Here is a 25,361-nt window from a genome sequence, read left to right on the forward strand (position 1 = left end):
TGATGAATGTTTTCTTTGTAAATAAAACTTACTACAGTCTTTAAAAATAAATGTATTTCATTCCTTATTGATATACAAATATATATGCTACAAAATTGTCTAAGCTTGCGAGAAAAATAATTCTTTTCCCAATTCCTTTCACTTATGTTGTAAATGCAGAATATCAGATATAACTATTCGGTGTTGATTTGGTAGGTGTAGATGGATCAAGGCCCATTGTCTGGCATACCCAACCAGCAAAATCTATATGTTCAGACTCAGAATTCTTTATAAAAGGATGATTCTAAAAAATAAATATGAATTAATATTTCAGATAAATAGAAGCTCCTTATAATATAAAAATTAACAAAAATAAAAACTTACAAAGAGAGTTTTTAGATCAGCTCTTTCAGCAGGGTTCTTTTTCAAGCTGAAATATATAATACAATGAAAATTACACAGAGTAGTTTATAGCCTTTTAAGTAATTTTTGATAGCTGATTGTAAAAATCCACTTTTTAGGATGGAAATTTTTCCTGTATATAATCAAAAGTCTTTAATCCAGATGTCCATAATATGGAATGATCTATAATCCGGACCTCAAAGCTATGCGCATTTAATGTATAACGGACGGTGTAAGCTAAGCTAATTTTCTATTTCAGTTAATGTTGCAGATTGCGTTGTTCCTTAATCTTCTAATTGGATCCGGCTTATTATTTTTTTGCAGACTGTTAGAGCAATTTTATAAAAAAGTAAGCTTGAACTTTCGATTATGTCAAAAAGAATTTCGATTCTGGAGATACCAAAGGATCTACAAAACGAAAGCATGTTTCAATGTCCATCAAACAAAAAGTGGAATTGCTGCAAAAAAATGGATAAAGGCATATCCTTTGTTTCTCTAACCATTCCAAAATCTGTTTATAAATTTCACGCTGCTCTGCGGGGGAGGGGGGGTACGTCGCGGCGTGCAATGAACTGGAAGTTGATCTGTCAACACTATCCTTATCTTCAGGGCAGATGGGGATGTTTTTATTTTATTCGCCTTATAATTCCTTACTAAATGTAGTATTTCATCTCCATGTACTCCGTCTTTGATATGATTTAAATCAAATTCCTCGTCATTATAAATATCACGAATACGCATCAAATAGTTTTCTGGTTGCAATTTTTTAATTTCGACTATGTGTAATGTATGCTTTATGCATGCACGCGTTGAAAGAAATGTTTAATAAAGTAAACAAATAAATATTAAGCCTTTTTTTTTTTTTTTTTTTTTTTTTGTAAATTCTGATGGCCTTTAGATCATAATTGTTCTTTATTTCATAAATATTACGGTTTCATATTTTTAATTTTATAATTTCTGAATGCCATCTTACCAGATTTAAACTGATGATCTGTAATCCGGAATCACCGAAGTCCCGACGAGTCCATATTAAAGACTTTTGACTGTATTTACTTGTAAGAAGCCAGTGTTTTGTGTTCTGCTTCATAATATAAGTGCCTAGAAATGATTGCTAGGCATGCAACAGTTTATAGTAATTTTTATGGGCAATGAGTTTGATATGCTGATATGCAAAGTTATTCCTTCATTAAGTTCATTTTTCATTTAATACATATTTATAAATAATATGCTTATTATTTTATAGCACTGCTTTAAATTATTTGCTTATTTAATTGATAAAGCAAAACACACAAGGGTTATCTACTTAGATGTCAGAAATTTTGTGGAGAACTTTTCTAGAGAAAGCTAGATCTTATTTATATTACACATGGGAATGATTATGAATGCTCCCATATGTATATGCTACAGGTACATATATGATAAAAACAGTAAATAAATCTATTTTAAAATTGCAAATAAAAAATAATAATAATGAAATTTGAAAAATACAAATAAGGAATAGTTAGAGAATTTTGAGGAAAAATTTTAATATCAGCCTTAAACCTGAAATTTATAATTAATATAAGGTACTCGCATATTAGCACAACCACCTTGAAGTAGTTTGACAATTTTTTATGGATGTAAACAAAAGATGACTTTTAATTGCAAAAAATTATTTATAACATATAAATTTTACATTTTAATTAGGTATGTAATTAAAAGAAATCAATTAATAAACTTACAAATAGTTTAATTTCTTTTCCTCTGATAAATTTTATCGCAATTGCTTAAGCGAACAGATGACAAAAAGCTGCATTCATGCAGAAATTTGTTGGCAATTTCTTCCAATGCAGGCAAATGCCACAAGCGGATATTTTAAAATTTAAGACAAAAAAAAAGGTAACTTGTCTGTTAGAACTTTCAATACACCAAAAACGAATGCATGTGATGGTGACATTGCTTGATAGAACTGAAGAATTGTTATGTAGTATATATTTGTCTGAAGAACTGTTATGTGCATGGTTACCACAATTTGGAGCATTCTGAAAATTTAATGACTTCTACTAGGGTGGCAGCTAATACATAAGTATTTTAAATAACTTTAGCACCCTCACAAATAAATAAATAAAATAATGCTGGGGGATATAGAATTCCCATAACATTTACTTGCTTATCCACTAGAATGTAGAGAAAGTTGCTATATTTGTTTGTAAAATTGAATATCTCATTTTACTTCCACGTAAAATACACAGGTGAAATAAATTAAAAGAATTTGCATATTTTATCGAATTGCATGAAAAGAACTGAACTAAAGGAAAAACCACTGCTTCTAGATAAAAATGCAAATCTTGTATGGCAAATACATAAGTGTACACGTGTGTGTAGGCAAAGCCAGCAGAAAAACAGGCTTAATAAGCACGTGGAGGGTAAGACGAATTGTGTTCGCTAGCACACCTTGGCAAATTTCTTGGTGTTATCCCGCAGCAATTGGTAAAATTCACATCGGAATAGTAAAAATGAGTAACCACCAACGTTTAGATGATGGAATGAGGGTGGGAGGCTAGAGGCAGGCCAGTCACAAGTCCAGCCAAAGTTTAATTTAATGTCCAGCGTCGTCTGTAACCTATGGAAACAGTTCCAGGATACTGGATCCATCGAGAGAAAGCCTGGGCAAGGTCGACCAAGAGCCACGACGGCCAGAGAAGATCGCTATTTGTCCATTTTAACAAGGCATAACAGAGCGGCTACAGCTTCTCAGCTCTCTCGGGACCTGTATGCAGCCACAGGAACCTGTGTAACAAGGGTGACTGTTTCCAAGAGACTGAATGAGAGAGGGTTGTTTGTCAGAAGACCGGCTGTTTGCATCCCACTCACGTCTACGGACAGAAGAGTCTGATTAGCATGGTGCAGCAGCATAGTGATTGGATTATGGAGCAATGGGCGGCCGTTCTGTTCAATGATGAGTCCCGTTTTAGCCTAAACACCGATTCTCGCCTTACTTTCATATGGAGAGAGCCAGGGACCCACTACTAACACTCCAATGTCCGTGAAATCAACAATTATGGTGGTAGCGGGGTAATGGTCTGGGCAGGCATCATGTTGGATGGCCGCACACCTCTCCATGTCTTTGACAGAGGCTCTGTGACTGGTGTGAGGTATAGGGATGAGGTCTTGGAGCCCTATGTTCACCTTTTTCAGGCTGCAGTGGGCCCCGAGTTCATCTTACAGGAAGATAACGTGAGGCCACATAGAGCTCTTCTGGTCGACAAATTTCTTGAGAGTGAGGATATTCGCCGGATGGATTGGCCAGTCAGGCCTCCAGACCTCAACCCTATATAGCATGTCCGGGACGCTGTGGAGAGGGCAATTGCAACTCGCAACTCCCCCTCCATGAACCATCCAGGAACTGAAAACTGCATTGCTGAATGAGTGGGACCAATTACCACAGGCACCAATAAACTGCCTTATTTCCAGTATGACATCACACTGTGAGGCCTGTATGGCTGTAAGAGGGGACCATACCCCCTATTAACCCATTTATTTTGTCTTCTGCAACTGCTGTTTCAGACCTTCAGACTCCCATGAGTGTTACACACGAACATGTGTTCTTATTATATCTGTTGAATGTTTATTTTGTTTGTATTATATCCACCTATGTTCACACCAAATTTTATTAAAATCTGTCCAGTAGTTCTGGAGATCGTAGATCAAATATGAAAATTCTCTTTAATTTATTTCACCAGTGTATATGCTTCTTGTTGATTTATTGGTATGTTTTTAACTACCAAATTTATTCAAATATTTCTGTCCTTCAGAGCATTTTCAGCATACTGTCAATGCTGGCAAATGCTAAAGTGGTTTTTTTTTTTTTTTTTTTTTTTTTTCTTTTTTTTTTCAATTTTTTGACGATGCCAACTTTGGTTAAACATCTGAATCAGTTGGAAAATAACGATACATCTCAAGAATAAAATAATTTTCACTTACAACATTTAAAATATAAAAAAAGAAACAACTACTGTAATGAGAAATAACACCATAATCTGAAACCAATTTAAACACACAGGAATGCTTGTAATACACACAAACAGAGATAAAATAATAAAAGCATGTTTCTCTTAATTTAGTAAGAAGACAAACGGTTTTAATATCATTATAATTTTTTGAAATAGACCATCTAACTCCCTTCTCCACTTGAATTCAGATAAGTGAGATTCTATGCTATAAATGTCCTATTCCCCATTGTTTTTTTTTATCACCATTTTGTACTTCCATGCAAATGCTCTTTTCATTGTGAAATTCTATTACCATTTGATGTAGTCTCCATAATACTAATTTATTTCATGATTTCTCACAAAAATAGCATTAATAGGTGAAAAGTTTTTTTTCTTTAGAAACAGCTTATTATTCCATTGTGGGCAAGTCTGAAATTTTTATTACAATTAAGCATATTCAATCCTGGCAAAATAATAAAGAATCAATTACTAAAAATTCACGCAAAGAATGACAGGAAATGGTTGCAATGTCAATAACAAGTGAAAAAATGTTTCCTGATCCCAACTCAAAACATAAAATTAGAAACTTTTGATTAATGATAGCAGCATACAAGATACGAGTAAATAATTAAGAACATTTGAGTAAATGAGTAAGGAAAAAAGGGAGGGTTAAAAGTAATTGCCTTTTTTTAGTAGTTTTTTGTATGCAATTTTCCCTGTCAATTTTCAAAAAATAAAATTAGTAAAAATGTAGGAAAGAGAGGTTACGAAAAAAGAACTACGACTTTTTAATAGAATAGAAAATGGTTATACAGTTCATTCTACTCACAGAAGAGAGAGAAACAGATAAGTATACAATTTCTTTGTGTAAATGCAATGGAGTTTGCCAGTTAATGAAAAAGAAAGTATTGCATTTCTTCAGAAATACGGCATGCTGTTTAATGGTACAGAATGCAAAAATTATCATTCCATGAAGTTGTACTTCTTGAATTTTAGGGATCAAAATTTGTGCGCTGGAGCGAAATGTTTTTTTAAGCAAAAACAGCTGTGTAATTGGGAAGAACGATAGGGTGCACATTGTTAAGTTGTGCATGAGGGCAGGTTTCTGCAATTCTCTGGTGTTTTTTAGACTAAAACAGATCATTGTATTCTTGGGGACATCAGCATGAAAAAAGTAGGTCTTTTATTAATAATGTTTTTTGCATTTTTAATTTTGTTAATTGGTCACTGTGTTATGCAATTCTTAGTACGCTACCATTTTTGAAAATGGCCCTTATCTTACATCTCAACTTGGCAAAAAATTAGTTGCCAAAACTTAGCAACTTTTCAGAAAGGGGAATTGGATAATCAAAGACTACCTTTAATTTCATTGCTTTTAGTTGAAATAGAAAGCAGTTAAGTGTTTATATAAATAAATAATTCCATTGTTTAGTAATGTAAAAAAAAGTTTTTTGTTTTATGGAGATAAAAATACTGTATTCTTTTTAATTATATAAACAGATGTAATAAGCAAAAAAATAACATTGCCTTACGTTACAGTAAATACGTACTTTGGTCTGCAAAAATGAAAAAAGTGAAAAAAAAATACATGCGATTACACAAAACTATAACAATGTCTTAGTAAAACACAAACACCTGAGGCACATGCAATTCAAATATTTAAATACTAATGCATATTACCATCTATCCACAAGATCTTTAAATTCACTAGAAAACACTCCTTCTGGTACAGTTGGTGGAGGCTGAGTAGAAAATTAAAAAAAAAAAAAATCATTAAATTTATATAATAATTTAATCATGTATCATCAATCATCTTTTATTTTATTTATGAAAAATGTTTCTGATAAATATAAAAATGTATTTCATGGGCAAAACTTACCTCATTTACAATATAGTCCAGAAGTTCAAATATTGACAGTATTATGGGACTATCACCAGTAGGAACATTTAAATTGTCTGGAAAAAAATATACACATATATGAATTATTTTTAAAGATTCATAATTTACATTTCCCCCACCCCCCATAAAAAAAGAAAAGTCAAAGAATTGCAAAAGCCAGAAATTTGCTCATTCTAAATTCAAATAAATGAAAATTTCTGTTAAGTTCTTCAGGGCTGTCTGTCTAAAGAAAGAAAGAACTTTCGAAGTCCAGTTTTTCAAATCCCATTTGAATAAGTGCATTGGCTCATACTTGCACTGTGATCATTTTTTACTAAATCGTTGTCATCCATCTAATTTTGGTTAACAAAAATGAATTTAGTATCCATCTCAAAACTTTGCTCCTTTTTCCCGTGGTAAAATAATTCTGAAATGCTATTTTCATTCGGTAATTGAAGGTAAAATGCTATTTTCAGCAACAATTATTATTTTCTCATTTTCCAGAGCAACTGAATCCAGCAAAGGAATATTTACAAAATTCCCATTTTCAACATTTCCAAATTTTAAGTTGTTCAATAAATGAAAGTAATTTTTCAGTAGCTCTTATTTTGATTTTAAGAGATCCTTGCACTGATGCATCTAACTCAGTCAAGAGGCTAAATATATCTGTTAATAAGACTAGTCAAAATATTAGTTCTTTTCCAAAAACTTTTAACTAAATCAAAGTTTTGGTTAGTAAGAAATTGTACAGTTTCTTCGTGCAATTCAAAACTCTGCTCAGCGTGCAGCCCTTGGAAAGCCACAGTACTTTAGTGTGATAAAGTAGGATAGTACGAAAGTACTTATTTCTTCCCATAAAGTACGAAACATAAAAATCAAATGCTCATCCTCTGATATATTTTTTTATATTAACTACAGTAGTTAATTGTTATTTTAAATTATTTGAAATTTTTTTCAGTGCAAATGCATGATAGCACAACATGCAGTGAATTATTATAATATGCAGTATTTTTGTCTTGATGTACAGAAAAAATCCAGAATTCTTGCCCAACATTGCTGGAGCACAGTCAGTGCAAAGTGAGCTATCACATTCATGGGTATTTGAAATTTTGAAAAGTTTCCAGCAAATACTTCAGATTTCTCTTACACCCCAGATTAAGAACCACTGGTGTAGGACATATAATTATTAATATTATAATTTAAAGTAATCCTTTAATGCTTATCAATATTATGTGAAATTTCAAGAACATACAACTGAACTCCTAAACAACGTGGGAGTTAGAAATGATGAATACATGGTGTTTTGAAAATTTGTTGATAGCTTTTGATTTCTCAGAATGTTAAGTACTTGCCTATTGCTGACAGGAAACTGTACTGATATATTGTAATCTTACAATAAAAAATGTTAGCAAAAAGAAAATGTTATATTAAGAAAATTACAGGTACGAGAAAATACATTTACGATATTATACTATATTTATAGATACTTAAGTTTATGTCCTCTACTTACAAGATACAGATTCTGGCTGTCAGTGCTAACAGCAAGTGCACTTTTATATGATGCTTAACAATATGAATGTTATATATTTTGATAGCTCCAGTTATAATATACATTAGGTTATTTCATATGGCAAAGTACTTAAGAAATATCTGCCTCAGATAGAATGCTTTCGTGAAGGATTTTAGAAGAGAAGCTTGCTTAAATCATATTGCATGGATAAGATCATGAAAAACCCATGCTTCAAGCCATTCAGTTCCTGAGAGTGTTCATTGGTATTACTCTGATAAGCTTCTAGCATGCATAAAAAATGAAATGTTTTGCCAAAATTCCATGCTTGTAAAACACAGGAAAAAAAGGGGGAACTACATGTATTTTTATGCATTTACAAAATAGCCCAACATTTTAATATACACTATATTTACTTGCATATTTCCCTCCTGGCACAAGGTTCCAAAATTTGTTTTCAATATTCTCATAATTTTCACTTTCCTTAAGATGTTCAGATAGCAAGCTGTCCTAAATTTTAAAATGGATTTGTCCACAAAGTGATTGTTCTCATCTTAGTAATTGATTTGCTCATGGACTGTGGTGCACGGACTCTGAGCTTCAAGAAAATAGAGATAACTGACATGCGTGATGGTTCTGCATATGGGAAAACAAACTGAAAAGTAATAAAGACGATGGTGACAACTTGCAAGCTGCAGCAAAGACATAGACAGCACTTCCACTGGCTTTAAATTATTTGAGGCCTAGGGATTAATACTAGACAACAGTAAGAGGAGGCAAGATTCAAGATACAGGGAAATAGAAATGAAGATATCTTATTAGATAATTTGATGTTAATATTACTATGTATTCTTATATGTAAGTTCTCATAGTTACAAGATGTTTATTCATGAATACTTTCATTTGTTTAATTTTTACTGTAACTGTGTCCTTCGGATGTTAATCACATAATTTGCTCTCTTGATTTTCGTGACAAAATTAGTAAAAAAAAAAAGGGAGAAATACGTGAGTAAATACGGTGTACATTTTTTTATATACTTACAAATGTAACATATATTTATATGGTACATTTGAAATTTTTTCAAAATTTTAATTCTCCAAACCATTTTCCATTTACTTTGTCAAAAAAATTCAAATAAAATGAAACCACATATTTCAAATCCACATTGTTCATGGGTCAACCATACTTACATTTTACAGAAAATGAACTGATGCCATACAGATAAGAAAACTAAAATAAAATAACTTTTCAAAGTCATTTTGATTCTTCCAAATATTTTAAATTAATATTCAACAATTCATTCACTTTAAACAGCTGAAAGAAATAAAAAAATATATTGAAAATTTTACAGATGCAGTACAGTGATAGAACCGTACAAGATGCAGTGATAGAAACATACAAAATGATTGAAACTGTATATTCAGACAATGTCTTATTCAATGTCATATGTTTTACATACTTGATTTATTGAAAGAAGGGACGACCCAATGAATGCATGCTGTTCTAAGAAAACTATTTGTGTCTTATAACTGGAAATTACCAATCACCTGCAGAAGAAAATTAATCATGTTGTGCTACACCTGTGAGAATGCAATAGTTGCTTCCTCCTCCAAAACATATTGGCATACTCAGCACCAAATGGAACAGAGATCTCAGCCAATTGCAAGATTCCAAATTTCAACCATCCATTTTGCTTTCCAGATCCTGTCTTGTTTCCCAAACTGAAAATGGCATTGAAGGGCAATGTTTCATGAATGCTTAAGACATGAAGAAAACAATGATAATCAGACTTAACAATATTTCAGTGTATAATTTCAAAATAATTTTGAACATTTTATGAAGCATTCAAAATTGTGCATCAAGAAGGAGAATTATTTTGAATAACCATGATCTCAGTTTGCTAAAGTGGCTTTTACTATCTCATAATAGCAGCAATCCTTGAATTTTTCTTTCAAACCTTGCATATTGTCTTATAACAACATAAAACAGCACAATGAAAAAGATATTTAAATTTTTACGTGGCCTGTTCTTTGAGCTTGGTGAAGGACAAGGACATTCCTGATCTGCAGTGTACCTGGAACCAAATATTGCAGCAAGTTCTTTGCTATCAGGTGGTGGAATAGGATACCTTCCGATAGCCATTTCCACAAGTGAAAGTCCTAAACTCCAGATATCAGACTGAACAGTATAATGAGTCCCTTGCAATCGTTCAGGCTATATATACGTTAAAAAAAAAAAAAAAAAAAAAAAGGATTTAGAGGTTAAAACATATTGCATTTTTTCCATGCACTGATATTAAATAAGTAAGAATGAAATACTTAAACTATTGTTATATCTTATACTAATTTATTATGAATATTTAACAACATATTTATCTTAAAAAATCTCATAATATTGTTACCATACTTTCAAGTTTTCAGCTCCAAATTAATATTAGAGATTGTACTTGATGTGTAAATAAAGCTGAACATTTCAGAAAAATTATTTTCCATTTGAAAAGCATTAGAACTAAACTAAAACATCAATGTTTAGAAAGATCTAAAGGGCACTAGGTATTAAATTAGAAACAATATTTCTAATACAGTCGAATTCAGTTATAATAAGTAACAAAGGATGAGAAAATTTCCTCTTATATATTTTTCCCCTGTATCAATGATATTTAAATATCCATGCAACTGTATGACCCATTTTATGATAAAAATCTACAAATTCCAGTCTGACTCACTGAGAGGTGGCAGGTGGCATGCTTGATATTAAAAAAATAGTAACTTTACCAATAATATCCTTCCTTGACATTATAAAAGTTGTAACTTCACAAATGATGTCATAGCAGCCAACAGCTTTCGGTGTCAATTTCTCTGTCACCAAAATATATCAACTTCAGAAAATCATCAACCTATAAGACCCCTCCTGTAATGTCTGATACTCTCCTCCCTCTTGTGTTCGAGGGAAAACTACACAGCTCCCTCTGGCAACTGATTGCCACTGGGAAGATTCAGTGATGGTTTGGACAATGACTGGATAACGGCATGATTCCCGCAGGCATATATTCATCGAAAATATATACCAGAGCTGCACAGTATCCTGCAGATGTACACTTTTGTCATTTACGACTGGCATCTTAAGTTTTATTATATATTAAATCCTATACGTTTTATTCCTAAATAAATAAATAATTTGTGAAAAAGAAGTGCCTTCTTGAATTACTGCCTTTATCACAATGACAGAAACCCATCACGCCGTCTGAAAAAAATTAAAAAGGATTTGCATAAAATTCATTTGGCAAAACATATTAGTTTGAGCAAGAGAAAACACTCAGTTACACAGAACTTTTAAAAACTACAGCTAGCAAGAACTCGGCCCTTGGACATGAATCCTAAGAAATCTGTTTCATCTGTATTGTCACTGCTCTCCCCTATTACGACTGCAATTTTCTTTCTGCCATTAATAACTATCCCTTTTGCAGAACACTACCATATATGTACATTTAATACTGCATTTATGATCTAGAACACAAAACTATTGCAATTATCACAACTCAATATCAATTGCCACAATGCTGATTAATTATAACCATCACAGAATTCTGCTTATTGAAATTAAATTATTTTCAAATATACCAATATAGAAATTAGATTAAAAATATATTTCATATTTAAAAAATAGTCTCGATACAAAAATAAGTCTTGGAATTTTCATATCTCAAACAAAATAAGTTAATCAAACTATAAGAATACGGATAGCTATTATGATTGTTTAAACAGATAACCTTGTAGAGACATTAGGTTAATTGGAAAAGCTGGAGAGATGAAAAATTAGCAATGCCTTCGCCAGGAATCAAACCACAGACCTCTGAAATACCGGCCCAGTGTGCAGACCACCACACCACGAAGGCATGCCAAGAAGGTGGGAGAAATACCTTATATACTCCCCCTTTTAAAGGGCGACTGGGGTTTTTAAGGGACCCAATCACCACATCCTGGGTAAGGAGAATCATCATACAACACCCTTTTAGTTTGGGCACCACTGTAGAGACATTAGGTAATTTTTGGAAGCAGAAGAGATGAAAAATTAGCAACCACCTTCGCCGGGACTCGAACCACCGACCTCTGAAATACCGGCCCAGCGTGCAGAACCACTACACTACGAAGGCACACTAGGAAAGCGGGAGATACACCTTACAACCTCATCCAAAGATTATTTTTAATATTGAATACATACATGGGAAACATCTTATGGTACTTCAAAAATGTAACATGTATTTATAATTAATGTGCATAATAATTAAACATACATATGAATAATTATTTATGGTCTCATTACTTTTTGTGTTTTGGACTTTTCAATTTTTTCAAGCACATTTCAAATCTTCTTGCAGGACTGTATATTTATCAATTTTTAATTTGAATGTCAGAAGTTTAAGGGATAATTTCAACCAAAACCCTTCAGAATTTACATGCTTTTCTTTTCCCCTTTTCTAACAGCCAATTCAGTAATGATGCATATAAGAACTACTGTATTAGAGGAAATTAAAAGTCATACCTACTTGCTACTCCCAGAGATAAAAACAGTCAGTAAAACATAAAGAGAAAACACTTTCAGCTCTTAAAGCAAAACAGCACATCAAAGAAAAACATTGTACTAAGAAAACTACACAGTTTTATAAAATAAATTACAGCTTGTTAGATCCCTTGACATATTTATTCCTATCTTTTGTCTCACAACTCACCAATTATCACATAAATATACAATAAATCTCTGATTTCATACAACACTTTTTGAAAATGGTTTAAATTTAATAATTTTCTAGTACAACTTATTTCAGAATATGCTTATTTAATTGAGTTTGCTACATATTTTGTGAAATCAATATTTGGAAAAAGAATTTTTCTTATCTAATCTTAGAATGATAAAAATAAATAAATATTTTTTTTTACATAATCTGGAGCAAAATTTTATTTGTTAAAATAGTATTCATTTTTAATTAATTTATGTATTGCATAGATAGACTACACTAGCACTTTAAAAAAAAATATGGTTTTGTTAAAAAAAGTTTTGAAAACTTTCTTATTACTTACTGACATATAAGATCTAGTCCCAACAAATGAGTTAGCCATTGAATCAATTAACTGGCCACTAACACCAAAATCACAAATTTTTATTTCTCCCCTTGAATTAACAAGAATGTTTGATGGCTTCACATCTATAAATAATTTTATTGCATTAAACGAAAAAAATGAATCTGAATATTATTTGCAAAATAATTATTTTAAATAATAAAAAAAATGATAAAGTGAAAATGCATATTCATACCTCTGTGCATGATTTGGTGTTTTTCTCGCAAATAATTTAAACCTTTTAAAACCTAAAACAAGAAATTCATTTTGAGGCATATAATTTGATATAAAAAAAATAATATTGCAAAGCATTCTAAACAAGTTTTTAAAGAATGTATGAAACATAAAATTTCATTAACAAATTTATATTTTCCTAATTTACCTAAATTAACAAGAAAAAAAACTTACAGCAATAGTTACTTTTCCTAAAATCTTTTCAGGTATCCTGCCAGCTCTTTTCAAGACTAGATCAAGTGAACCTCCATTCTAAAATAGCAAGAGAATAACTAATGTAATAAGTAATCACACAAAATGTTGATATCTTCTAATTAACAAGTATAACTTTTCTAATTTGCAAGATGAAAAGTCATTTCAAATTTTGACCACCTTTCAACTCAGCATCTTCAAAGCCAAATATTGGGGTGTGTGCAAAAGTTCATACAGGTGAAGCGCATTTACTGACTTTCAGTCTACAATATATTCTCAATTATTTATTCGCAGCCTACGAACTGTCTTTAAATAAAATTTCCACCTTCTTGATGAAGAATTTTTCTCCTCTGATATCCCAGAAGTTCAGGATTTATTGTGAAAATCGTCTACATTATGGTGCTGTATCTCTAAATCAGTTGTGAAATGAACAAAAGAGATGGTAATATATTGTAGCAATATCTAGTAAATACAGAAACATAGTAAGAGCTTCAGTTCAGATAACTACTTAGAGATGTATAGGGTGCATTGTCATGATGAAAAACAGTTCTCTGAAAACTCATCAGTGATAGGCATTCCTTCAAGGTACTGCAAAAATGATCTTATTACTAGTAATGCATTTCAATATTGGATCACTTCTGTGAATGAATTCAATGAAATGAAATTCAATGAATGTTCAATGAAAATTTACTCGGCCTTTTATAATTCTGTGCCATTTGATATTCTTTTAAAGAATCTATTTTTCATCAGTTACCACTTGACACAAAAATTCAGATTTATGATGCTGAGAAAATTTTAAAACACAATTCACTATTCTCACCCTGTTTCTTTTTAATCATTTATGTGATATCAAAGTTTCAATTTTAGCATAGATCTTCAGGCATGAGTTAGCCTCTTTACTGTTATCTTATGTATCTTTCATTGTTCTTAGTTGTTTCTAATGGAGCCCTGTTTTTTTTTTTTTTTTTTTTTTTTTTTTTCCCCCCCACCTGATACTGATTAGTCTTTTAGCTGTTTCTAAAGCCAATTTGACATGTCTATTCTGATACAGCATCACTGCCATATGAGCCACATATTCTTTAATATACTTCCGCTGCACTGTGTCCAGCTTTAGACTCTATAAGAAAATATTAGACGTGCTTCATCAGGACTCTCATTTTTCTCACATACTTGTCACTTGGAAATAATGTGAAATATGCATTTGAGCTCTTTTGCGAAATATGACAATGAATAATCTTATTCTGTCCTGCTGTCACCTAGTGAATGGAAAAAAAGAAGTTTCCAAGGTTAAAACAATTATCGCAATAAAACAGTAAATCTTTTGCACATACCCAATAGGTTTGCTTTGATTTAAAATACAACCACTATTTCTTGGGAGGAAAATACATCTGTTTGTATTCTGCTTCTTACAACTAACTGCACTGCAATTCAATTTTATTCCAAGTTTTTAGTACCACAAATAAAGTAATTGCCTTCATTAATACAAAAAGTATTTTATAGGTTCAGTTTTTCTTTAAAAATTACAGCAAAATCTCTCACAGTGAACACATCTAAAAGTGCCAGTATTTCTAATAATATAACTGAATAATGGTACTGAATGCCATTAGGCCTAGCTCCAGCATTTCTGCTCTTTTTAGGCAATTTTTAGGCAGTTAATACCCCATGTAAATTAAACATATAATAATTCAAAGCAAAAGAGACTTCTGTTTGTCTATAGCTTTACAATTAATACAGGCACATTTGAAATGGACTCTATGCAACAGCTGTCTATGTCACCATACTATCAGCCAGCCCTGAATGCCACCAGTAGTTATATATTTTCTAAGTCAGTAATTCTCAACCCTTGTTCTGTCAAAATTTGACACCACAATAATGATAAATTTAAAAGAATTGATGTAACTGTAATATATTTTGTAAAAGTAGCATACAATAATAATTTTCAATAAAATATGAAATAAAATTGCATTATAAAGTAAATAAAATATTTGTTTACTGATAAAGTACAAATGACATTTAATGCGAAATTTGAGATAGGTGTTTTTTGATAACTTCAATTATGTTTGGTTGTAAGATATAAGATCGTAAGTTTGATGGGATACCTGCCAACTTTCATGGTCAATGGGATTTCATGATCAGTCAGTGGGATTTCATGATTTCATCACGATGTTTTATTTTCCCATGTTTAAGCCTATAAAAAATACGTCAGATTTATGTTTCCCTCTCTCTCTCTCTCTTTTTCTTCCCCCCCCTTTTTTTTAAGTCTTAGGTAATTTTAAATGTAGGCTTTGGATATTGAAGTTAATAATGAAAAAAATGACTGCTTTTATAATTTTAGAGAAATAGCTTATCTACCATGAAATGCACTTTTTATATGCTCACCTATCTGAAATTTTCCTGAGCTTTTATTATAATTACTACACAGGGGCTAAATATACCCATCACATGATGGTTTATCATTAAAATAAATTATAGGTAACAAATTATATCCCAACTATATTAAAATTAGCAGACAGATTCATTACTGTTTATTCTTTGGTTTTGTTTTTCTTTTATTTTTAGAGATACGTGTTTTTTCATTTTAGCAAGTTCAACCCATTATTGATCCATAACAAAATTTACCTTTGCAGACTTAATATATTCATTATTAAATATACAATGAAATAATTTTTTAATTTTATGAATGCAGATAACCCTAGATTTATACAGCATTTGATTTACATGATTTTGGTTTAGCATGGTTGAAAAGCAGAACTTGCATTTACATGGCCTTGAATTTTACTTCAGGCATGTTTTCAAAAAGATTTTAAATTAACTAAACTCTGATAATACATTAGCATTAACCATGTTTGGAAAAAATATTATATTCTAGCATGTGTGATTTGTTAAATTTATTACACATGTATTTCTTTTCAATGTGAACTGCAGACTCAAATTGCATGACTTTAATTTACATAACTTTCTGTGGAGATCAATCTATCATGTAAATTGAGGTTTAACATGTACATCAAAGGCCATTATAAATGCTACAATAAAACTGCATAATAATCATAATTATATTAATTAACCAAAAAATTACCATGTATTCCATACAAATATTGATTTCTCCATCGCTATAAAAAGCACCATAAAAGCCAACAATATGTGGAGAATTACATTCATGAAGAACTTTTAATTCTCTTATTATTTGGTTTCTTATTGCAGGCTTTACTTCTAAATGAATGAGCTAAAAGAAATACAATAAATTCCATATTTATATATCATTTTAAAATTCACTTAAAAAAATACATAAATAAAATTACATAAGTAATGAATTATAAAATAATTTAACAAATAAAATATAAATAATATTATAAGAATTTAAAATATGACTATACTTAATTAATTAAGTTTCTACATTGACAGACTGGAATTAACACAAATAAAAGGAAAGAGTTTTTATAGACAACCTGTCTGCTTTGTCAACTACAGCTGGAATGAATGGTTTGATCAAGTTCATCACCTATTATGGGTTGCTGTACTCAGAATTCACATCTAAATATACAGAAAGATTGAAGGTTGTCTCTGTCACAACACATTATATTATGGTGGTGATTTCAGTCACTTCTGTAATTTTGAGGCTGTTTTTATGCTGGGGTTTGTGGAGGATTTTGGCCTTGTCCCATTCAGTTATTGAGTGGGACAAAGCCAAAATCATCTCACACTCCATAACTGAATGGGTAAAGGCCATAATCAATGAGAAACCAAACATAAAAACAGCCTCAAAATTAGAGAAATCATTGAAATCACCACCAAACTGCATTGTAACAGAAACCTTACCTTCAAACTTCCATATGGCTAGACATCAAATCACAGTACACCAACCCTATAGAAAACGATAAAACACGGTAAATGTGATCTAACCATCCATTCCAGTTCCAAGTGATAAAGCAGATAGGTCATCTGCAAAAGATCCTTCATTTTTATTCATGTTTAAATGTGGTTGTGGTCAACCTAGTGTATTTTTCAATTAGTCATTTGAATAAAACATTATAAGAAATAGTAATAATAATATGCTACATCATTTATCTGACAGCAATTTGTAATTGCATAAATAAAAATTATGAAGTATATCTACATGATTTAAAAAAATTAATTACATCTGAAATTTATTATGCATGTACGGAACTCTAAAGGAAAGCTTAATGCATTATGCTGAAATAGTATAAACAAAACATATTGGTTACAATAAATACAGATATATCTCAAGATGCTAGAAATTTCGTACCAGACTACCAAAATAAATCAAGAAATGGAAATGCTTTGGCTTTCAACAGTAAATACAATAGGCATAGTGGTCTTTACTAGGTACTAAGTTTTGATGGTACAATTTGTCTTTCTTTTCATTTTATACTTTCTTTTGTAACTAGCAGAAGCATTTTATTCATACCGGTAAAAATCTTTGCTTATCTACATTCCACATGTCATGAATAAAACATACTACAAGTTTCCAAAACCAAGTTATATTAATTAGATAAATTACCAAAGAATAAAATAAATTTTTAAATTGCTCTGTTTGTTAAACAATTATAGATTTATTAAATCTGAGAGATAAATTATATCCCTTGTGAAAGGACAACATTATGTATTATCGCAAAGTTGTTGTTTCATTTATGGTAACTTGAGTAGTTGAATGTTATGGAAACTATTATTACGACCCTATTATGATGTAATCGGTTGCATGACTGCGGTAAATTTTGAATAGGAAAAGATTTGTAAGGGCTTGTGGTGTGTGTTGGTTAAGAATTACATTGTTTGTTTTGTGATTTAGATGGTGGAATGGCTGAATGTGGTATGATTAATTCGAAGTTTCTGAACGATTTGGAATGAAAGGGGAAAAGAGCATTAATTGACTGGTGCATAAACGGTGGTTTACATAGTAGCCATGATAAATGTCCTGTTTGTAGAAAGGAAATGCGTATGGTCGAACGTAAAGATCGTTCAGATGGCTTTGAATGGGTTTGTCGAAAGAAAGGTTCATGCAAGAAATGTCACCGATAGTCTGACACTTCAGAGGATATTTTTGACTCTTATTTTTTTTTTTTATTTATCTAGTGACGCTGATATACAGATTCTGGTTCAGATAATTTTAGGAAGTTTTTGGATGCTGTTAAGAAATTTTGTTTGTGTTCCACAGACTGAAGACGCAGAAATTTCTAAATAAGGCAAGTGGGTGTTTGCTTTGTGTAGTGCTTAGATGCATAAGATGAATTTTCCTTTTTATGTTATTTTATTGTTTGATTTAAAATGTAGTTTATTGAGATTATGTATATTTTGTTTGGCTCTCTGTAGAATTGGGTGCATTTTGACTTTTTAAGTGAAAATAGATCAATGTGTACATGAATAATATCAAGGGAGTGCAATTCTCTGATGTTTTTTTAAGTGAAAATAGGTCGATACCGAGTTTGTGCAATTCTTTGACTTGTTATTTCGTCTTCGTGTAGCAACAATTTTTGCACCTCCAAAAATCACCAATTTTCGCGATGGGGCACCGATAAATATATTTCTACCCATGAAATAGAGGAAAATAGAAGAAATTGATGAATGTCTTTTTATAAAGTAGGTTGAATATTGATTGTTTATTAAATAAAGCCAGTTCCTTCAGAATTCTGCAGGAATGATGGCTGCAACTTTGACGGGATCTCTGTCAACTTTCTCATTCAACAGGATCATACATAGTTAGAGAAAATCTACAGAGTCAACAGTATATCCCCATAGTTAGAGGGAAAATACAGTAAAATATATGTCTATATTATGAAAACAGGATACTTTCTGATTATGCCCAAAGAAAATTTGCAAAAAAGTATTCATGAGGCAAAACAGTTATCATCATAATATTTATGTGGTAGTCCACGATGTTGCCAACAAATATTTATGTGGCAACCCAGGTACAAGAGTAGCACACGTCTGTTTTGGCCTTAGGCACAATGCCAAATTGCACAGGTGTAAAGTTGGTACACTTATCTGATTTTTTAAAGTGAAAACAGATTGCTGTGTGTATGGAGAGAACTATGATGCAAAAATAAAGAAAGATTTCTTGAAAAAGCAAATGTTTTATTAAAAGCTTGGCTTTTTTTTATTATTTATTTGTTGCTCCCGTATGAAATTCTCAATGCACTGCCACTTTAAAAAGGGCTGTTGCCTTTCCTGCGTTAGCTTGGTGAAAAATTAGTCACCAACAAGTTTGTGAATGCTCTCCAAAGTAGACAGTGAGTTCACAACATTTCGGTGGGAGTGAGGATAATCAAAAAGTATTCAAAAAAATACAGTCTACTATCATATAAGTCTGTTTAATAAGGTGCTGAAATCAAGCAATTTAAAAATCTTGTTTGACTTCAAACAAAATTTTCAGATAATAAATTACTTTACCTTTCTTGCCAATACAAGATTACTTCTTTTGTGCAAAACTTTTGTGACAACTCCCCCATTTCCAGCACCAAGTTCCCCTAAATTTTCTAAATCATCAACACTAAGTTCTCCAACTCTCTGTTTCTGAGAAAGGAAATTTTCAAGCCTTTTTCGCTGCTGGTCATCAAGATCTAAGCCATCTAAAGTTTTCTGAAGAGCTTCAATACTTGTATCGAATGACCTAAATTATGAAAGGAAAAAAAAAAATTGTAAATCAAATTCTCTTTTTATTCTTAATAGAAAAAAATTATACACAATTGACAGGTACGTAAAAGAAAATTAACAAAATATGAAATTCTTCACAGTTTTCTGAGCTTGCGGACTGTAATTCTGAAAACTATTTTCTAATTATATTCTGAAGAACATAGAAGATTTTAATTCTTCCAGTATTTCTTCAATCCATCAATTCCTCATACTCTTCACTCCTGTCACTAATGTACAGGTTCTCAATTGGGATGGGATGGGGATTTTAATAGTTTCAGGGAGGGATGTGGTCAGCCTTTTATTACCTGTTAAAGATTTAGTTTTAATTTATGAACATAAAAAACTACTTTTATTCAAGGTTTGGTATTTATCAACATTTCCCATACTTTTTTCTTATTTAATTTATAAAACACATTTAAAAAATATAAATTTAAATAAATGTATGTTTGCTACACTGACGACCAATAAGTATTTGGACACCTATGCAAATGACGATATCTGCGGTTCTAAGGTACGTCACGGACTCCGCCGGTATATATCGTGTAGGAAACAGCATGGGCTTTAGTCATATGCAAAATGCCTCGCAGTTCGGAGCTCTCTGATTTCGAGAAAGGTATAATTATCGGGTATCACAAATGTGGCCAATCCTTAAGGGACATATCTAGCAATCTGAAGTACCCAAAATCGACAGTGGCCTATGTGATTAAGAAGTGAAAGGTGAGAGGTGATTGTCGGAATGTGCCCCGAGTCAGCAGACCAACAAAACTGGGAGATAGAGACCGGCGAGTGCTGTCCAGAGAAATTCAGAAGAACCGCACCCAACCCATGGTCCTCATATGCGAGGAGTTTCAACAGGCATCCGGGAGTATTGTTTCAATGAATACCATCCGTAAGGAAGCACATCTGCTTGGTTTTCATGGTCGTGCTGCTGCCCATAAGCCTTTGATCACAAAGTCCAACCACGCTGCTCGGTTAATGTGGTGCAAAGCACATCGAAATTGGACCATAGATCAGTGGAAACGGGTTCTTTGGAGTGACGAATCAAGGTTCACCCTTTACCGTTCGGATGGCAGGGTCTCGGTCTGGCGTTTACCTGGAGAACGTCTCCTGCCAGAATGCATTGTGCCAACAGTCAAGTTCGGCAGAGGTGGAATTATGGTCTGGGGGTGTTTCTCCTGGTATGGGCTGGGACCCTTGGTCCCCATTCATGGTAAGCTCAACTCCGATGCCTACTGCACTATTTTGGATGACGATGTGCTTCCTACATTGTGGCAGGTTTACGGGTTGGACCACTGTTACTTTCAGGACGACAATGCCAGTTGTCATGTTTCGATGTTAACCAAGGCTTGGTATGGTGCCAATGGAGTTCATCGAATGGACTGGCCTGCCCAGAGTCCAGACCTGAACCCTATCGAGAACCTTTGGGAAGAGTTGCATCGCCGAATTCAGGGGTGCATTACCCATGCAAAATCGGTGAAGGAACTTCTATGTCTTCTCCAAACCGAGTGGAAGAAAATACCACTAGCTGTCATACAAAGACTTGTGGAAAGTATGCCCCGGAGGTTCCATGCTGTAATTTACCTCTCGTGGAGGCTCTACCAACTATTGATTTTGAATAAAGTTAGTTTTTCTTTTCTATCACAGGTGCCCAAATACTTATTGGTAGTCAGTGTATATAGAGTGATCATCAAGCAATGGTGAAAAGGGTGCATGGGTCAGAAAAGGTTGAGAACCACTGCACTAACATCTTTAGTGTGTTTTCAGCTCTACAGATTTTATGTGTCCCCATGCCACAAAGGCAATGCTCAAGATCAAAAATTCCATGCCTTACTTGAAATTCAAGTATGAAACTAACAGTGTCAGAATTGTGGTCAAATTTCACTGACCAACACTTTTCAGAAGGTGAAATTTTGATACTGAAAAATAAATTAAGTGAAATATTTTTAACCTTAATATTATGTAAAACTTTTATACTTACATTACAGATCTATAGACATTACTATCCATATTCTGTCCATTAATGCCATATTACTATTCCCATTCTATTAATGTTACCATCCTTCTATTTGGTTATTAAATTATTTACTGATGCTTGTTAATTAGCAATCTCAGTCTGTCAAAAGGAACAAAGCAGAAACTTAGCTTATCTTGATCAATAACACATGCCTGTTTATATGAATTTTGAGTTTGCTTATGCATATGGGTCTTACCCAAATCCTTGCTTTTAAATGCATCATAATTTGGCATTATAGCTAATATTTTTTTTTTTTTTTTTTTTTTGTACTATTTCGTTTCGAGGGCCGTAAAAAATCGCCAAACTATTGTTGACGCCAGTGTTGCCAAAAGTAATTGCGGCAACCCTAACCCAAGAAAGGAAGTATAATAGTAAATAACTACGTAAATATTGATGTTTTAATTTAGATGAAAGGTTAATTTCATATAATATTTTGTATCGAGTTATCGCTAAAGCATAATGTCATCTCGTTGATTGTTCAAACATAATTTTCTATAATGAATGATGCCTTTTCTTTGAAAACATTTTCGGTAAAGTGCTGAATCGCCCGCTTAAAAAACAATTGGAATTGTGTCAATTTTCTTTTACTTTTTAAGTGACAATAAGTTGATGTGTACATAGATAAAGTAAAGGGTGTGCGCAGTGTCATTTTTGTGCAATTCTAGGATTTTTTTAAAGTGAAAATAGGTTGATGTGCACATGGATACCGAGTATGTGCAATTCTTAAAAACGCATCAAGCAGTGGGTGATTCTGCACTTTACCCAAAATTCTATCACAGACTTTTCATCATAGGCAATTCCCAAATTGTTAAATCCATAGGATATAAAAAAAAAAAAAAGAATTAAAAATTAAACTAGTATTTCAATGGCGTCTTAAGAAATATAGAACTATATAAACTTACACAATCTGAAATCAGGGCGTACGCGAGATTCGGCACGCTGTTAAATGGCCGTGTTTGCTAGATTTGGTGCTCTTGCGCAAACATTTTTGCTGCAATTTTTTTGCGGCCCTCAAAACGGAATAGTACCAAAATTATTTACTATTTGTTTTGCTTTACTCGGCTTTTTGTTTCTAATTTTTAAGCTTTCATAGATCTTAGATCTAAATCAAAATGATCAGTTATCCCAGCTTATACAATTCAGTGCTGGCTATTAGTATAATTTTCCCTTTCAGTTTTAGTCTATAAAAATATCATGAATTTTGTAAGCATTCCCATATTTTGTAAACAGTATGACTAAGCTAGTTTCTTTCTATATATTCATGCAGGTATGTTGGTAAAAAGTATACTTTGCAGCCGAGTCACAGGACAGTTAGGTTTTCAGACACATTTCAAATTTCTAAAGAAATGCTCAACAAAATATTATGTAACCGCAGTCAAGTAACATTCACAACTACATATAGGAGAACAACAAAATGATTAACCCTTACGTGTTGTGTGCAATAATTGTACACATTTTCATAAAAGTAGGCATATATTGATGAAAATATAAAAAGTTCTTTTTAAAAACCCCACTCCCCCCCCTTTTTTTAAGCTGGAAAGGGCTATTAATTTCAAAGCACAATTTTGAGTTGTCTCACTTTTCATTACAGAATGTTATTTGGAAAAAATGCAAGATATACTTTCAGATTTAATCTGTCTGTTATTAATTAATAAACTACACTAGTGTAGTTTATTAATTAATTGTTATTAATTTAAATTGTATAATTTAATATTGTTATTAATTAATAAACTACACTAGTGTAGTTTATTAATTAATAACAGCCAGTGCTGCTGCAACTGTTTCAAATGCCGGGTAACAGAATTTAGGGGGGATAAAATTTGTAAAATTTAGAAAGTTATTGGGTGGCAAGGAATCGAAGTGATTGCACGAAGTACTGTCCATTGGCTTTTGGATTGATTGCAATCCAAAAGCCAATGGACAGTACTGAACCCAGGTCCGACAATATGGCAGTCGGCAATGCTAGTGTCTATACTGATCAGAGTAACATAATAAGAACTGTTCCTTTAACATTTTGAAATATTATGCTTCAAAACAAAATTTTACCCTATTAAAATTGTCTTGCTTCAGATTGATTTGATTTTTGAAAGTTTGGTCTTTTTAATCTAGGTTAAAACTGTAACTTTACATAAGGAAAAAAAGAAAAACGAGGAGAATAACTAAAGAACATTTAAAAATGATTAGTTTCTAAACAAATTCCGTACTAGCTATCAGTAATCTAACAAAATTTCTGTTTGATGATTAAAAACTTGATAAACGGTACAATAAAAAGTCTGGTTTGTTTAATCAAAATTCAGAAAGCCCATTTTAATCCAAACATTCAACATGAAATTTTAGTTAAAATTCCTAAGGGAGGACAATACGCAGAAGTGGCCTTGAAAAAAAAACTACTCTGTTTAGGTTAAAAAAATTATACACCAAAAAATATTCTTATTGAAGAACTTATCTGAAATCAAATAGAAACATTACAATTCTTAAAAAAATATACTGAAATAAACACATAGAAAAAGTATTCGGAAACATTAATTACACATTTGTTTAAATTACGTACTCATTATTGGGATCAGATACTGAAGACGGATCATATGGCTCAATGGATCCCGGCGGAAGTTTAAGGTTTAGTTTATTTTTACCAGAATATTTACTCATTTTTTCTCGATTTAAATTTACGAACTCATCGGAAACTCCAATGTAATTAAAACCGTCATGGAAACAATAAACAAACAAGCAAGGGTTACGGTTAGTTTGTCTTTCAGTTGACTGATAAATACTATTTATATATTTTAGCATAGTTAAAGGAAATAATCGCTTCTTTCCTTAATTTTTAAACTACGTATATAAGTTGGTGTCCTTAAGATTAAAAATTATAATTATTATTTTTGAATTTGAATCTTATACCAGACTTTCGTCTCAAAATTTTGCTTTAACATTTCTTAAATTTCATCTTAAATAATCGCATTGTTTACTTTAATAACATCTTCTTAAATTAATGCATCTTAATAAATTTCTAACATCAATTATTGCTAGTACCCTCAGGCATGTTACTTTTTGATGGGGATTAGATTTCCGGATCTGGTTATTCCCTGGTGCTAATCTCTTGGACTTCGAAAATTATTGGTTTTGGTTTTGGACTCATTTTTGCTAACCTTTTCAGAAGTATTTGTGTAATATGTCCGTTATAAAATTCAGAAAATTTATTTAGGTTAATTTCTGTGAAAACCATGTTCTTGAGAAAAAAAAAATTTGTCACAAATTAATTTGAAAGAACTTTAGTAACTTCAAAACGAAACGCGGGCGAAACTTCCTCAACTCTCTCGCAATTGAAGATAATTCTCTTTTCGACATTGCAAAGAAATTCTTCAAGCAAATTCCGCCATTTCATGGTACCAACGGAATAATTTATTCAGACGAACACCT

The 25,361-nt window shown here is 31.9% G+C and overlaps 1 protein-coding gene across 1 annotated transcript; it reads right to left on the reverse strand.

Moving 5' to 3' along the window:
• Positions 1–36: 36 nt before the first annotated feature.
• LOC118191248 (dual specificity mitogen-activated protein kinase kinase 1-like) lies at positions 37–24,676 on the reverse strand. The gene is made up of 11 exons (XM_085818140.1): positions 24,496–24,676; positions 19,688–19,907; positions 16,359–16,505; positions 13,265–13,342; positions 13,053–13,104; positions 12,818–12,942; positions 9,758–9,953; positions 6,232–6,308; positions 6,033–6,094; positions 364–409; positions 37–283 (listed from the first exon to the last, which is right to left on the reverse strand). Exons 1-11 carry the CDS (start codon positions 24,591–24,593, stop codon positions 164–166), a joined length of 1,221 nt encoding a protein of 406 aa, XP_085674266.1. The 5' UTR covers positions 24,594–24,676; the 3' UTR covers positions 37–163.
• Between the last annotated feature and the right edge of the window lie 685 nt (positions 24,677–25,361).

The sequence above is a fragment of the Stegodyphus dumicola genome, chromosome 6 (genome assembly GCF_044657685.1).
Source record: "Stegodyphus dumicola isolate Sdum_Otavi_A_Nest chromosome 6, ASM4465768v1".
In the NCBI taxonomy this organism is placed as follows: domain Eukaryota; kingdom Metazoa; phylum Arthropoda; class Arachnida; order Araneae; family Eresidae; genus Stegodyphus; species Stegodyphus dumicola.